We start from the raw sequence: 12,447 nt of genomic DNA, 5'->3' as shown, positions 1-12,447 counted from the left end.
GCATTTTCAGGCTGGAGAGGTGGCTTAGTGGGTCAGGCGCTTGCCTGCAAAGCCTAAGGACCCATGTTTGGCTCTCCAGGTCCCACGTAAGCCAGACACACAAGGTGGTGCACGTGCAAAAGGCTGCACATGCGCACAGGGCGACGCACACGTCTGGAGTTCGATTGCAAGGGCTAGAAGCCCTGGTGCACCAGTTATCTCTCTCTCTCTTTCTCTCAGGTTAAAAAAAAAAAGACAAAAAGTAGCATTTTCAGGCTGGAGACATGGCTCAGCAGTTAAAGCGTTTTCCTGCAAAGCCAAAGGACCCAGGTTTGATTCCCTAGGTCCCACGTAAGCCAGATGCACAAGGTGGCGCATGCGTCTGGAGATTGTTTGCGGTGGCTGGAGGCCTTGGTGAACCTATTCTCTCTCTCTGTCTCTTTCTCTCTCATAAATAAATAAATAAATAAACAGATAAACAAATAAATATATTTTTAAAGACGTGACATTTTCCCAGTGATCAAGAATACAGGTTAGAACAAGTTTAGCTAGCCCTCTTGCCTCCTGAAACATTTGCCTTAGAACTCAAATCAATAGAAGCCACGGTTGAAAAGGAAAAGTTACAAAGCAAAGCCCCCGTTGTCCCTTCCGCCACCACGTGGTCTGGACTGTCATGTTTGCCTGATGCGCCCTCCTTCTCTGCACCTGTGGACACTCCCCATTCTTCAAGCTCCACTCAAGTTTACCACCTTCCCAGAGCCTTTCTGGTTACTACTATAAACTAGAAAGGAATTCACCTGTTTATAAACTCCTACAGGATAGCTTGTGATATTTATATGACATCCTGTACTGCTGTTGGAATTTCAGTTATTTATATGCAATTTATAAATATTTATACAATCACAGTTTTCTGGGTGGTAAGCTCCCGACTGTGATGGAGTCACGTGTATGGTAAATGAGAAAAATGATTATCGGCAGTGGAAATGCATCAGCGACAGAAAGGAAGGGCTGATGTGGGTGGAGGAGAGGGCGACCTCATTTAAATGAAAAACACTCATTCTGAAGGAAGATGCTAGTCCACAAAGGGGTGGGCCCGTGCGCTTGTTGATGCTGGCTGAATCCAACGGGCTTTCAAATGATCATGCTCTCCTTAACTTCAGGTTAAATTAGCCCCGTGCCGAAGCTGGGCTAACGTCATTTCCCTAGGGGAGAATTTGGATGCAATCGGGAATGGCTTCAAATATTCATGCAGGGTTTGGATGCTTGATATTTCAGAAGTTTCTAAGAGGGGAGCTCAGGAGGCAGCGACATCTTTGTTTCATGACCACACTGACGTTAACAGCAGCATGGGCTGCTGAGAGAAGGCAGGTGCCTGGGGGCGGGGGAGATTTGGAACCTGGAATTGGGTGATTAGTTGTAAAATGGGAAGGCTCTCCTCCTTTTCCTTCCTTCTCTCCTATTTTTCATCTCTTCATTTTGTTTCTTCTCACCTTCCTTTTTATCTCCTTTGTCTTTTCTGTGGAATGGTATTTAAGAAATAGACTAACTGAGGCTGGAGAGATGGCTCAAGAGGCTAAAGGTACTTGCTTGCAAAACCTGGTGTCCTGGGTTTGATTCCCTAGTGCCCACGTAAGGCCAGATGCACAAAATGACACATGCGTCTGGAGTTCGTTGGTAGTGGCAAGAAGCCCCGGCAAGCCCGCCGCCCCTCTTTGCTCACTAATAAATTAATAAAATTATTTTTTTGAAAAAACGAAGAGTAACTCCCATTCAATGTAGGAAGTTTAATGGGTGTAATTTATAACCGGCAGTTATAACCAGCAGCAGAGTCGGTTGTCCAGTGTGGAATAGCAGAGTAGCCATGGCTGGCCAGAACAGGGAAGAAGACCGTGTTCAGACCAGCGGGGAGGCCAGCTCCAAAGCTCAACAAGCCCGGGAAAGAGGTTCTCCCAAAGAGCCTCCAGAAAGAAATGCAGCCTGGCCAGTCCTTCTTTTCGTCCACAGAGACCTGTGTAGACTTCGGAGTTCCGGAACTCTACTATAATACGTTTTTGTTGAACAATTGAACTTGTGGTAACTTGTGCAAGCAGCGCTCAGAAAGGAATACACCCAGCCCGTCAGCGTCGGGAGCTCTGGGCGCGGTCTCGGATGCGGCAATGAAGCCCTGCGTTTCCTACCTAAGTAGACCAGGGTTCAGGACTGTGCTCTACTTCGTAGAGGATGTGAAGCGGGGTAGAGTTAGGGTGACTGGACCCCTGAAGGTAAAAAGGGTAGGAAAGTTTTCTTTTTTTAAAAAATGTTTTTGTTCATTTTATATATTTATTTAGTTGAGTGACAGGGAGAGAAAGAGGCAGATAGAAAGAGAGAGAGAGAGAGAGAGAGAGAGAGAGAGAGAGAGAGAGAGAGAGAGAGTGAGTGAGTGTGGGGCACTCCAGGGCCTCCAGCCACTGCAAACAAGCTCCAGACGCGTGTGACCCCCTGTGCATCTGGCTAACGTGGGTCCTGGGGAATCGAGCCTCGGACCAGGGTCCTTAGGCTTCACAGGCAAGCGCTTAACTGCTAAGCCGTCTCTCCAGGCTGGAAAAGTCTTTCTTATCTCTTGCCTAGTTCCAAAGAACTGTTTTTCCACAAAGAGTCAGAACCCCCTCCTGGGAGAGAGGTCTTTTCACAGGAGTTAAACATTGTGGTTGGTCAAGTTAAGCTAATCTCTTCCTGAGACAGCCCCTAGCCCTAAGCAGCCAGCTGACTCTCTGGTTTACCTGGGCCCAAAGACAGCCCACCACCCTAAGGTTATAAATACCTTTGCAAGGGGAGGGCAGGCTCTCTCCCATCATTTGGAAACTTCCAGCTGTGGGTGAGATTTTCCTTCAGCTGGGACTGGCTCAGCCCAGGCCCAGGCCCAGCTGGGAGGACCCCCCTAGCCCTTACTCTCCACATGGGTTCTTTATCCCCTCCGGCTCCCCACAGGGCAGGAGCTCCTTGAACTTTCTTTTCTCTTTTCTTTCCATGCTTTCCCCCCCAGATCCCTATCTGGTCACATGGGCTCCTGAGCTACCCGTGGCCCACGTGGGGTTTTGGGCTCCACGCGGTACTTCTCTTCCCCCCACTTTATCTCCTCCTACCTCCCAGCCTTCCCCTTTCCACACTCCTTTGTAAAATCTGAATAAAATGTGGTATTTAAAAAAAAATCACTCTCTTGAATCTGGAATTACCAATTCTTTGGTTAGTCGGATATAAACTCAGGACTTGGGGTTCCAGGAAGCACCCCAGGACCCCAATTTCCCAATTACAGAAGTGCAGTCTTGGAGAAGTGGTAACCATTCAGAAACTAAATTTCTTTCTTCGAGAAGGTGAGATACTATTTTACTGATTTCTTGTGAGGACCAAATCAGAGCATGCACTAATCCTTTAGGCCCTCAAACTCCACAGCAGAGTTTTCCTCGGAGCCTTCCTTGGTTTCTCCAGCTCTCCCACTTCTACGTCCTTGACTCTGACCTGCCAACCTTTGTTCTTTACTTACACTTTTCTGCCCACTGTGATTCATGGGTAGTGTGTTGCACAGAGAGGCCTGGATTCTTGGCTCTGGTTCCTAACAGGATGCAGCCAGTCTCTGCTCCTCTCTGATCTGATTTTCAACATCATCAGAATAGAAAATTGGGCTCTAATAGGGTTCATTTCAGCTCTCATATCCTGTAGCATTATGAATGTGATCATGAGGAGTGGACCTGGGGCTCTCTCTGACTTTTGTGTATGTGGGGGCTGTGGGGGGGTGTCGCTCCTTGATTAGGTTATGATATGCACACAGAAAAACCCAGCAGTGCTCTCTGCATGTGACAGAGACTGAGAATGACCTTTAGGTCCTCTGTCTTCTTGGTGTTAGTTGGGAGTACTTGAGGTCTGGGTCTCTCAGGAATCAATCTTAGGTATCCTGGTATCTGTCAATGTGGCTTTGATATGTTTGGGGAGATTGTCCTACCTCAGATTTTAAGGTGACTCGTTTCTCTGGCTGTCTCTAGTCCTCCAGTAAGACTGGGGCTAATCTGATTTGATGGTATCTTGAGATTTCAGGTTGTCGAAATTTCAGGTCTAGAGCTATCATTATTGGAAGCCAAGGCATATCATTAGACAGAAAAGATTCAGGTCTTGGCAGAACATTGTCCCCCCCACCTCCCCTCTCCCATCCCCTATCAAATAACCATGTCTTTTGTTTAGATCATGAAAGTTCCCAGGCCTCTCTGATTCATTCACCTGCATATTACAGGGCAATGGCTCTGATAACACAGAAAAGTGTAGCGTGTGGCTCATCTGGCGGGCATGTGCCTCTGAAGAGCTGACTGAATTTGAATTCCAGGGGAGACTGCGCCATCACCCCCCACCCCCCGTGCCACTCACAAGGTGCTGGCTGGCCTCTGAATCACACATAGGAGGGCCTGTACATCACAGGCCCTCTGGGCCAGAGGGACATAAAAACGGACACCTGGTTTCACTGCTTCAGTTTAGCAGCAGCATGTGTTTTGAACAGATGGCGCAGAGCTACCTGTCATCCGTGTTTTCGCGGATGAAGAAAGTGAGGCGCAGAAGTGCTGGGGCCTTTTCTCAAAGTCACGTGGTAGGCTCGTGTCTGGACTGGGCAAGGGAACATGGGCAAACAGACCACTGAGGTGGAGAATCTTCGTAAGTTCTGAGGAGACAGCCGGCGTGCGGATCAGCCCGGGCGTCTTAATGGCTTTGCAGACATGGAAACAATGTGATATGTACATATGCCTTCCACTTCAGCGGACCAGGGAGCCCAGGATAAGAACGACTGCTGTATAGAAAGAATGATGCCCCCGAAGTTCTTTGGTTTGCTATTAGTTTTGGGCCTTTTCCCTTCTCAATCTGTGTCTTGGCTCATCTTTATCTAAATCAGGGTTAGAAATCCAAACTCTTCACACACCCAGCTCACCGTGGCTTTGGTTCACTTGCCCCCTGCACCAATCCCTTTGCCCCCTCCCGCCCCCCTCACCTGGACACTGAAGGTCTTAAATGGCCCCTCCAGCTCAGATATCCCGTGGTAGGAAAGGCTCCTCTGGCTTCTCTGTGGGTCCAGCTGGGGAATGGAGTGCAGCAGAGGGTCCCTAACTCTATTGTTTTCCCAGATATTTGTCATCTGTTCTGGACCTCATGTCTACCTCGATCCCATCCCACTCCTTCATATAGCAGATGGCAAGATGGTTTTGCTCTGGTGGGCATTCACTCTGGCCTAGTTTTTTCAAAGCCAGGCAGCGGGAAGGCATCTTTGGTGGCATCTGCTTCTGTGACTATCTTAATGGACCCGCCCTGGCGATGTCTCCCCTCAGGTGTTGCTCGTTTGTATAACTCCACCATGTGAGGCAGAGCCCGGTGACTGCCGTGAGATCTGGGAGTAATTATCACACTCTGAGGAGAGGTGGCACCCTCATCAAATTCCAGTCCTCTCCTTAGAACTGCCTTTGATCCAGCTCTTCGCTAGGAGAGTAGCCATTAAGATGTCTATCTTCGGTTTCGTTTACGTGAGAGAGAGGGGCAAAACTAAACTGCCAATGGATGCTTTCACATTCTCTGAGCTGGCCTACTCTTATCTGTGACCATGGAGCCACTTGGAGGCCTGGGACTGAGACCCCAGACCTAGCAAGAAAGCAACATGGTGAAGTGCTTTCTACATGGTGTATTTTTTTTTTTAATTTAAAACATTTTTACTCATTTATTTATTTGAGAGAGAGACAGAAAGAGGCGGTGGTGGGGTGGGGGAGAGGCAGATATATAGAGAGAATGGATGCGCCAGGGCCTCCAGCCACTGTAAACAAACTTCAGACGCATGCGCCCCCTTGTGCATCTGGCTTATGTGGGTCCTGGGGAATCGAACCAAGGTCCTTTGGCTTTGCAGGCCAATGCCTTAACTGCTAAGCCCAACTTGCGTAGTTTTCCTCACACGTTTTAGCTTCTTTGAAAGTCCTTGGAGGTTCTTGAAGTATTCATTATTTCATAACTCTTATTTTTTTCTATTATCAAATGAACAAGTGCATTAATGAAAATCTCAAAAACTGTAACAATAAAACACTAGTTACTTTAACCCCCACTGCATAAAATTGGGAAGACACCCACGGTTTTTGTTTTTCTATTATTATTGGTCATAGATGCTCAGTTGAGGTGTCTTCAGTACATTTCCCCCCCTGCACTGGGATATCAAATCCAGGGCTTTTACATGCCAGGCCAGTGTTATAGCACTGAGCTATTGAGCCTATAGTTGGACAATCAGGGAAGGAAGAAATCAGGAGAGGAAGCGACTACAATGTTCTACCAAGTAATAGGTAGAAATGCGTTGTCAAACCTTGTTAAAGTTTTTATAGGTTACAACCATGATGGCTGCCTTTATGTAACGTTCCCATCCCATTTTACAATGGCTTTTCTTTGCATATGTTCTACAAAGTGGGTCATTGGGATAAATTGTTGAGTTGTTTTGGTGCTTTTTTATATTTTTATTTGAGAGAAAGAGAGGAGGGAGAGGAAGAGTGAGAGAGAGAGAAAGAGAGAGAGAGAGAAGTGAGAGAGAAAGAGAATGAGAATGAGTGCATGGGAAAGCCATGGCCTCCTGCCGCTACAAACCAATTCAAGATACATACACCACTTTGTGCATCTGGCTTTACATGGATACTAGGGAATTGACTCTGGGGCATCAGGCTTTGAAAGTAAGTACTTTCTCCTGCTGACCCATCTGTCCAGCCTGTTTCATATACATTATCATGTTTGCAAAATTGTTTCCTAAGAGGATAATCAATACCCGCTTCCTAGTATTTATTATTTAAAGGTGATTCTTTAGTAGAAGTAATAGGATGTTTCATTATTCTATTCTCTCTCTCCACCTCTTTCCCTCCCTCCTTTATTTCTTTTTAAACTTTTCTCACTGATTTTTGGTTTTTTGAGATAGGGTCTCACTCTAGCTCAGGCTGACCTGGAATTCACTATGGAGTCTTAGAGTGGCCTTGAACTCATGGCAATCCTCCTACCTTTGCCTTCCTAGTGCTTGGATTAAAGGTGTGCGCCACCACACCCGAGTTCTTTTCAAACATTTTATTGACAGTTTCCATAAGTGTAGACAACAAACCACAACAATTACCACTGGTTTCTCCCATAACAGACATGCCACTATACCAGTTGGCACATTTGGATAAACATATTTAGACAGACTATAGCAGGCATTACTCCCCTAGGGCGTGTGACCTCCCTAGCCATAGACTTTTGACAAGGTTTTCAGTACCAGGCGTGTATTCCCTTCCATGGAGCAGGCCTCAAGTCCAATTAGAGAGTGGTTGTTTTCCCCTATAATAGACATGCCACTATTGTACCAGTTGGCACATTTGGCCTAGCTGGTCAATCTTAAGGCATGCAAGGTCCACTGATGACTTCTTGCTCCCAAGAGGCATCATGCTTCATAGCTCTTTCCAGCTTTCTGACAGCTATTCAACAGGGAGGAGGTTTCCAGCTCAGCTCCACCAGGATTTCTCAGTCATCTTGCAGCCCAAGCATGCAGGGTCATCAGCAATAGGGTCTCCTATTATGGTTATGGTGGGAACCCAAGAGCCTTGGCCATGCTCTGTAATGTTTTTTTTCTAATTTTTTTCATTTATTTTTATTTACTTATTTGAGAGCAACAGAGAGAGGGACAAAGAGAGAGAGAGAGAGAGAGAGAAAGGGCACGCCAGGGCCTCCAGCCACTGCAAACAAACTCCAGACACGTGCGCCCCCTTGTGCATCTGGCTAATGTGGGTCCTGGGGAATCCAGCCTCGAACCAGGGTCCTTAGGCTTCACAGGCAAGCACTTAACTGCTAAGCCATCTCTCCAGTCCGCCTGTAATGTTTGCCTCCCTCATTTTTGATGTCATGTGAGGTAGGATGTTTTTCCATCTTAATTTTTATTTTTAAAATATTTATTTGATATAGAGAGAGGATAAGTGCACTGGAACCTCTTTCCATTGTAAAGAACTCCAAATACATGGGCCACCTTATGCATCTGGCTTTACGTGGGTGCTGGGAGTTGAACCTAGGCTATCAGGGCTTGCAATCAAGCACCTTTAACTGGTGAGCTATCTCTCCAGCCCCTTCATCTATCATATATATATTATATATTATATATATTACATATATATATATGTTACATATGTATATTATTGACAACTTCTATACTTACAGACAACAAACCATGGTATTTCCCTCTCTTCCCACACTTTCCCCTTCATTACTCTGCTCTCCATCATATCCCCTCCCTCTCTCCATTAGTCTTTTAATTTGATGTCATTGTCTTTCTCTCCTATTATGAGGGTCTTTTGTGGGTATTGCTAGGCACTGCGAGGTCTTGGCTATTGAGGCCAATTTTTGTCCAGACAATTGTATGTAAGGAGTGGTGCCCTTCCTTTGGCTCTTACATTCTTTTCGCCACCTGTTCGACAATGGACCCTGAGCCTTGGAGGGTGTGATAGAGATGTTTCAGTGCTGGACCCTCCTCTGTCCCTTCTTCTCAGCCCTATGTTGCCTTTTGGGTCATCCCAGTGGTTTACTTCTGGTTAGAGGAGCTTTTCTTTTCATATGGCAATGACCACTGGGATGACCCTTCATCTATTTTTTAAAAATAGTTTTATTTATTTGGGTGGGGGATCATAGCCACAGTGCTATAAACCAACTCCAGATGCATGCACTGCTATGTGCATCTGAGGATAGGCTTGCCCACAAGTGCTTTTAACTGCTGAGTCTCTCCAGCTATCTCCCAGCCCTCCATCTATTTTTTTTAAATTTTTTGTTTATTTTTATTTATTTATTTGAGAGAGAAAGAGAGAGAGAGAGAGAGAGAGAGAGAGAGAGAGAGAAAGAAAGAGAATGGACACACTAGGGCCTCCAGCCATTGAAAATGAGCTCCAGATGCATGTGACACCTTGTGCATCTGGCTTATGTGGATCCTGAGGAATTGAGCCTCGAACCAGGATCCTTAGGCTTCACAGGCAAGTGCTTAACTGCTAAGCCATCTCTCCAGCCCCCTCCATCTACTTTTTAAAAAAAAAAATTTTTTTTTTTATTTATTTATTTGAGAGTGGCAGACACAGAGAGAAAGACAGATAGAGGGAGAGAGAGAAAATGGGCACGCCAGGGCTTCCAGCCTCTGCAAACGAACTCCAGACGCGTGCGCCCCCTTGTGCATCTGGCTAACGTGGGATCTGGGGAACCGAGCCTTGAACCGGGGTCCTTAGGCTTCACAGGCAAGCGCTTAACCGCTAAGCCATCTCTCCAGCCCTCCATCTACTTTTGATTGTTGACCTCAGTCTCCTGATTCTCTAACCTGAGCTCCCAAGAGGTTCTGTTTGTCCAGTAGGCACCTCCCTGCAAGGGTGGTGCGTGTGGGAACCTGGGGGCAAGACTCCCATGCGTGCCACGAGATCGTGAGGCTTAGGGCTTCTTCATGCCAGAAAAGTAACTGCTAGCTTTCACATATGGAAATTAGGAGTGTGGTGCCCCAAAGGTCTCATCTCGCTTTGTGTCCTAGAGTCTGCTCTATATTTAGTTATACAGCTTCAGTCAGGAGTGGTCCCTTTTGTCTGTTCTTATGCACTTTGTGAAGTATTGGCATTTTCTCATTACTGCCCTGAACCTTCCTGATGTTCGTTGTCCTTAGATGGATGGAGAGCATGGGCGCACTGGGGCCTCTAGCCACTGCAATTGAATTCCAGGCACTTCCGCCACCTAGTGGGCATATGCTACCTTGCGCTTGCCTCACCTTTTGTGTGTCTGGCTTAGGTGGGATCTGGAGAATCAAACACGGGTCCTTAAGCTTCACAGGCAAGCGCCTTAACTGCTAAGGTATCTCTCCAGCCCCAGACTGGCCGTTTTTTTTTTTTTTTTTTTTATTGGGGGGGTGTAGAAGAGAAAGAGAGAGGAGACAATTGTGCTCCAGGGCCTCCGGCAACTGCAATCGAAATTCCAGATGCATGTGCCCCCTTGTGTACACATGTGACATTGCGTGCTTGCATCACTGCGCCTGGCTTACGTGGGGCCTGGAGAGTCAAACACGAGTCCTTAGGTTTTGCAGGCAAGTGCTTTAACCGCTAAGCCATCTCTGCAGCCCAGCATTTGCTTTTTCCTAAGTCTCCCCATAATTCTGTCACTACAGCGTTTAGTTGCGTCATCTTTTCTTGTGCAGGAGGAAGGAAGGAAGGAAGGAGAGGCATGGGGAAGTTAAGCAGCCTATGTCAGGTCACAAGCTTGCTAGGGAGTAGAGCAGAAGCTTAGGCCTTTGCTGTCTGAACTTGGAGCCCTTCTGCATAGGTGTCCCTCACTATGACCTGGAGCAATGGTGGTAGGGCAGCTTTCCCTGAGCCCGCCTAGACTTTTCACCAGTGTTCTGCTCCTTCTCCTTCATGGCCTCTTCCCTCTTATTTCTGGGAGTCACTCACATGGACGGGCCACTTAAGCTTTGCTCTCATAGGCACTGGCATTTCCTGGAGAGGCACCTTGCTCTAGTGGCAGAAGGGGGCAGAGAGGAAGCCAGTCCTTTAAGCTCTCACTTGCCTATCAAGCCCTCAAAACATACCAGAGGGGGGCCAGAGGGATGGCTTAGCGGTTAGGGCACTTGCCTGCGAAGCCAAAGGACCCAGGTTCGATTCTCCAATGCCCATGTTAGCCAAATGCACAAGGCGGCGCACACATCTGGAGTTCGTTTGCAGCAGCTGGAGTCCATGGCGCACCCATTCTCTCTCTCCCTCTCCCTCTTTCCTTCTCTCTAACAACGACGACGACGACACCAGAGGTTTTGCCCAGCAGAGGAACATGTTTACTTGTCAGTTCGCAGTTTCAGCTCCGACCCCATGGGCTTGATGTGCGAGGCCACGGTAGTGGGGCGGCTGGTGGCCATGGTGCCTCACTCCTGGGGTGGGCATGAAGAGGGGCACTTGGCAGGACAGGGCTTGACACACGTCTTGGGAGAGCACGGTGTGGGGCATGTTTGTTGGCATGGCGGTGGGCACGGCGGTGGGCACGGAGGGCACTTTGGTGGCGGTGGACACTTCTCCCGCGGACACTTTTCCGAGCAGCGTTGCAGCAGCTTCTTCAGGCAGCTGGGTTGGCATTTGGCCTCACACTTCTGCATGCACCGGGGGTCACAGTTCTTGGGCTCGCTCATGGGGTCGGCCGGCTTGCTCTTATCGTCACTCGACATTAGTTTTTGATGGCGCGGGCCCTGCGAAGGAACGGGACGGGGTTAGCCTGGCTTCCTGCCTCCCGGCCACCGCCCTGGCGTTCTGGAGAAGACCTCCCACGTCTGTCCAAGCTCCAGCTCTTGGTCCTGAGGCCTGTGGCAGGATGTTAGGGTCTCTCCACTCTCACTGACTGCTTTCCCCTCATCCCTGTTTCCATTACGTGTTAGCAGGGGTTCTTAACCTAGGCTCCATAAGAACTGTATTTCAATCTTCTTTTGTTGCTGTTAAACCCACACGCTTATTGGGGATTGCTTATAGAGCATGGGCGAAGGGTTACAAATAGGAATGTGAGTGACCCCCCCCACAACAGCTCCCACCCTGTTGTTGAAGGCAGCCTTGTCGAAGCTGCATCTTTGTAACCACATGTGTTTAACGCATGTGCATGATTATTTCACAGAGTCTGTAAGCTTGATCACACCGTTAAAAAGAATAAAAAAAAAAGCAGGGCTGGAGAGATGGCTTAGCCATTAAGCACTTGTCTGTGAAGCATAAGGACCCCGGTTTGAGGCTCAGTTCCCCAGGACCCACATTAGCCAGATGCACAAGGGGGCGCACGCGTCTGGAGTTCGTTTGCAGTGGCTGGAGGCCCTGGCGTGCCCATTCTCTCTTTCTGTCTGCCTCTTTCTCTCTGTCTGTTGCTCTCAAACAAATAAAAAATAACAACAAAAAAAGAAAGTTAAGCTGTAAAATTCTTAAAAAAATAAAATCACATTTTGGGCTGGAGAGATGGCTTAGTGGTTAAGGTGCTTGTCAGCAAAGCCAAAGGACCTAGGTATGATTCCTCAGTACCCATATAAAGCCAGATGCACAAGATGATACACACATCTGGAGCTCGTTTGCAGTGGCTAGAGGCCCTGGCATGCCCATTCTCTCTCTCTCCGCCTTTCTCTTAAATAAATAAATATGTCTAAAAAGCATCTTTGTAGCATGTGTTTAATTCAAGTACACGATTGTTTCACAGAGTGTGTAAGTTTGGTCAGAGATGTCCATTCAGGGTCTCTGTCTGGAGATAAAAGGTTTATGAGGGGATTTTGGAACCACAGGAACTTCTCTAATTCTGTTTACTAAGCCACTGACTCTTGAAAATTGCCTTCTTCTGTGGAGGACTGGGTGAGGAAGGTAACTGAGCCTCTGCTCTAATTCCCACGGATTGTTCTTGAGCCATCTTCCCTTCAGGGAACCATCCAGGTTTTGCCAATCAGGGAGAAGG

The 12,447-nt window shown here is 47.6% G+C and overlaps 1 protein-coding gene across 1 annotated transcript; it reads right to left on the bottom strand.

The window, feature by feature from the left end:
• Positions 1-10,900: 10,900 nt before the first annotated feature.
• On the bottom strand, positions 10,901-11,197 carry Lelp1 (late cornified envelope like proline rich 1). Its single transcript, XM_004667072.2, has one exon. It carries the CDS (start codon positions 11,195-11,197, stop codon positions 10,901-10,903), a length of 297 nt encoding a protein of 98 aa, XP_004667129.2.
• Positions 11,198-12,447: the final 1,250 nt, after the last annotated feature.

This window comes from Jaculus jaculus, chromosome 19 (genome assembly GCF_020740685.1).
Source record: "Jaculus jaculus isolate mJacJac1 chromosome 19, mJacJac1.mat.Y.cur, whole genome shotgun sequence".
In the NCBI taxonomy this organism is placed as follows: Eukaryota; Metazoa; Chordata; class Mammalia; order Rodentia; family Dipodidae; genus Jaculus; species Jaculus jaculus.
The sequence above is the reverse complement of the archived record's forward strand: the minus strand, read 5'-3'. Positions and strand labels throughout refer to the sequence as shown.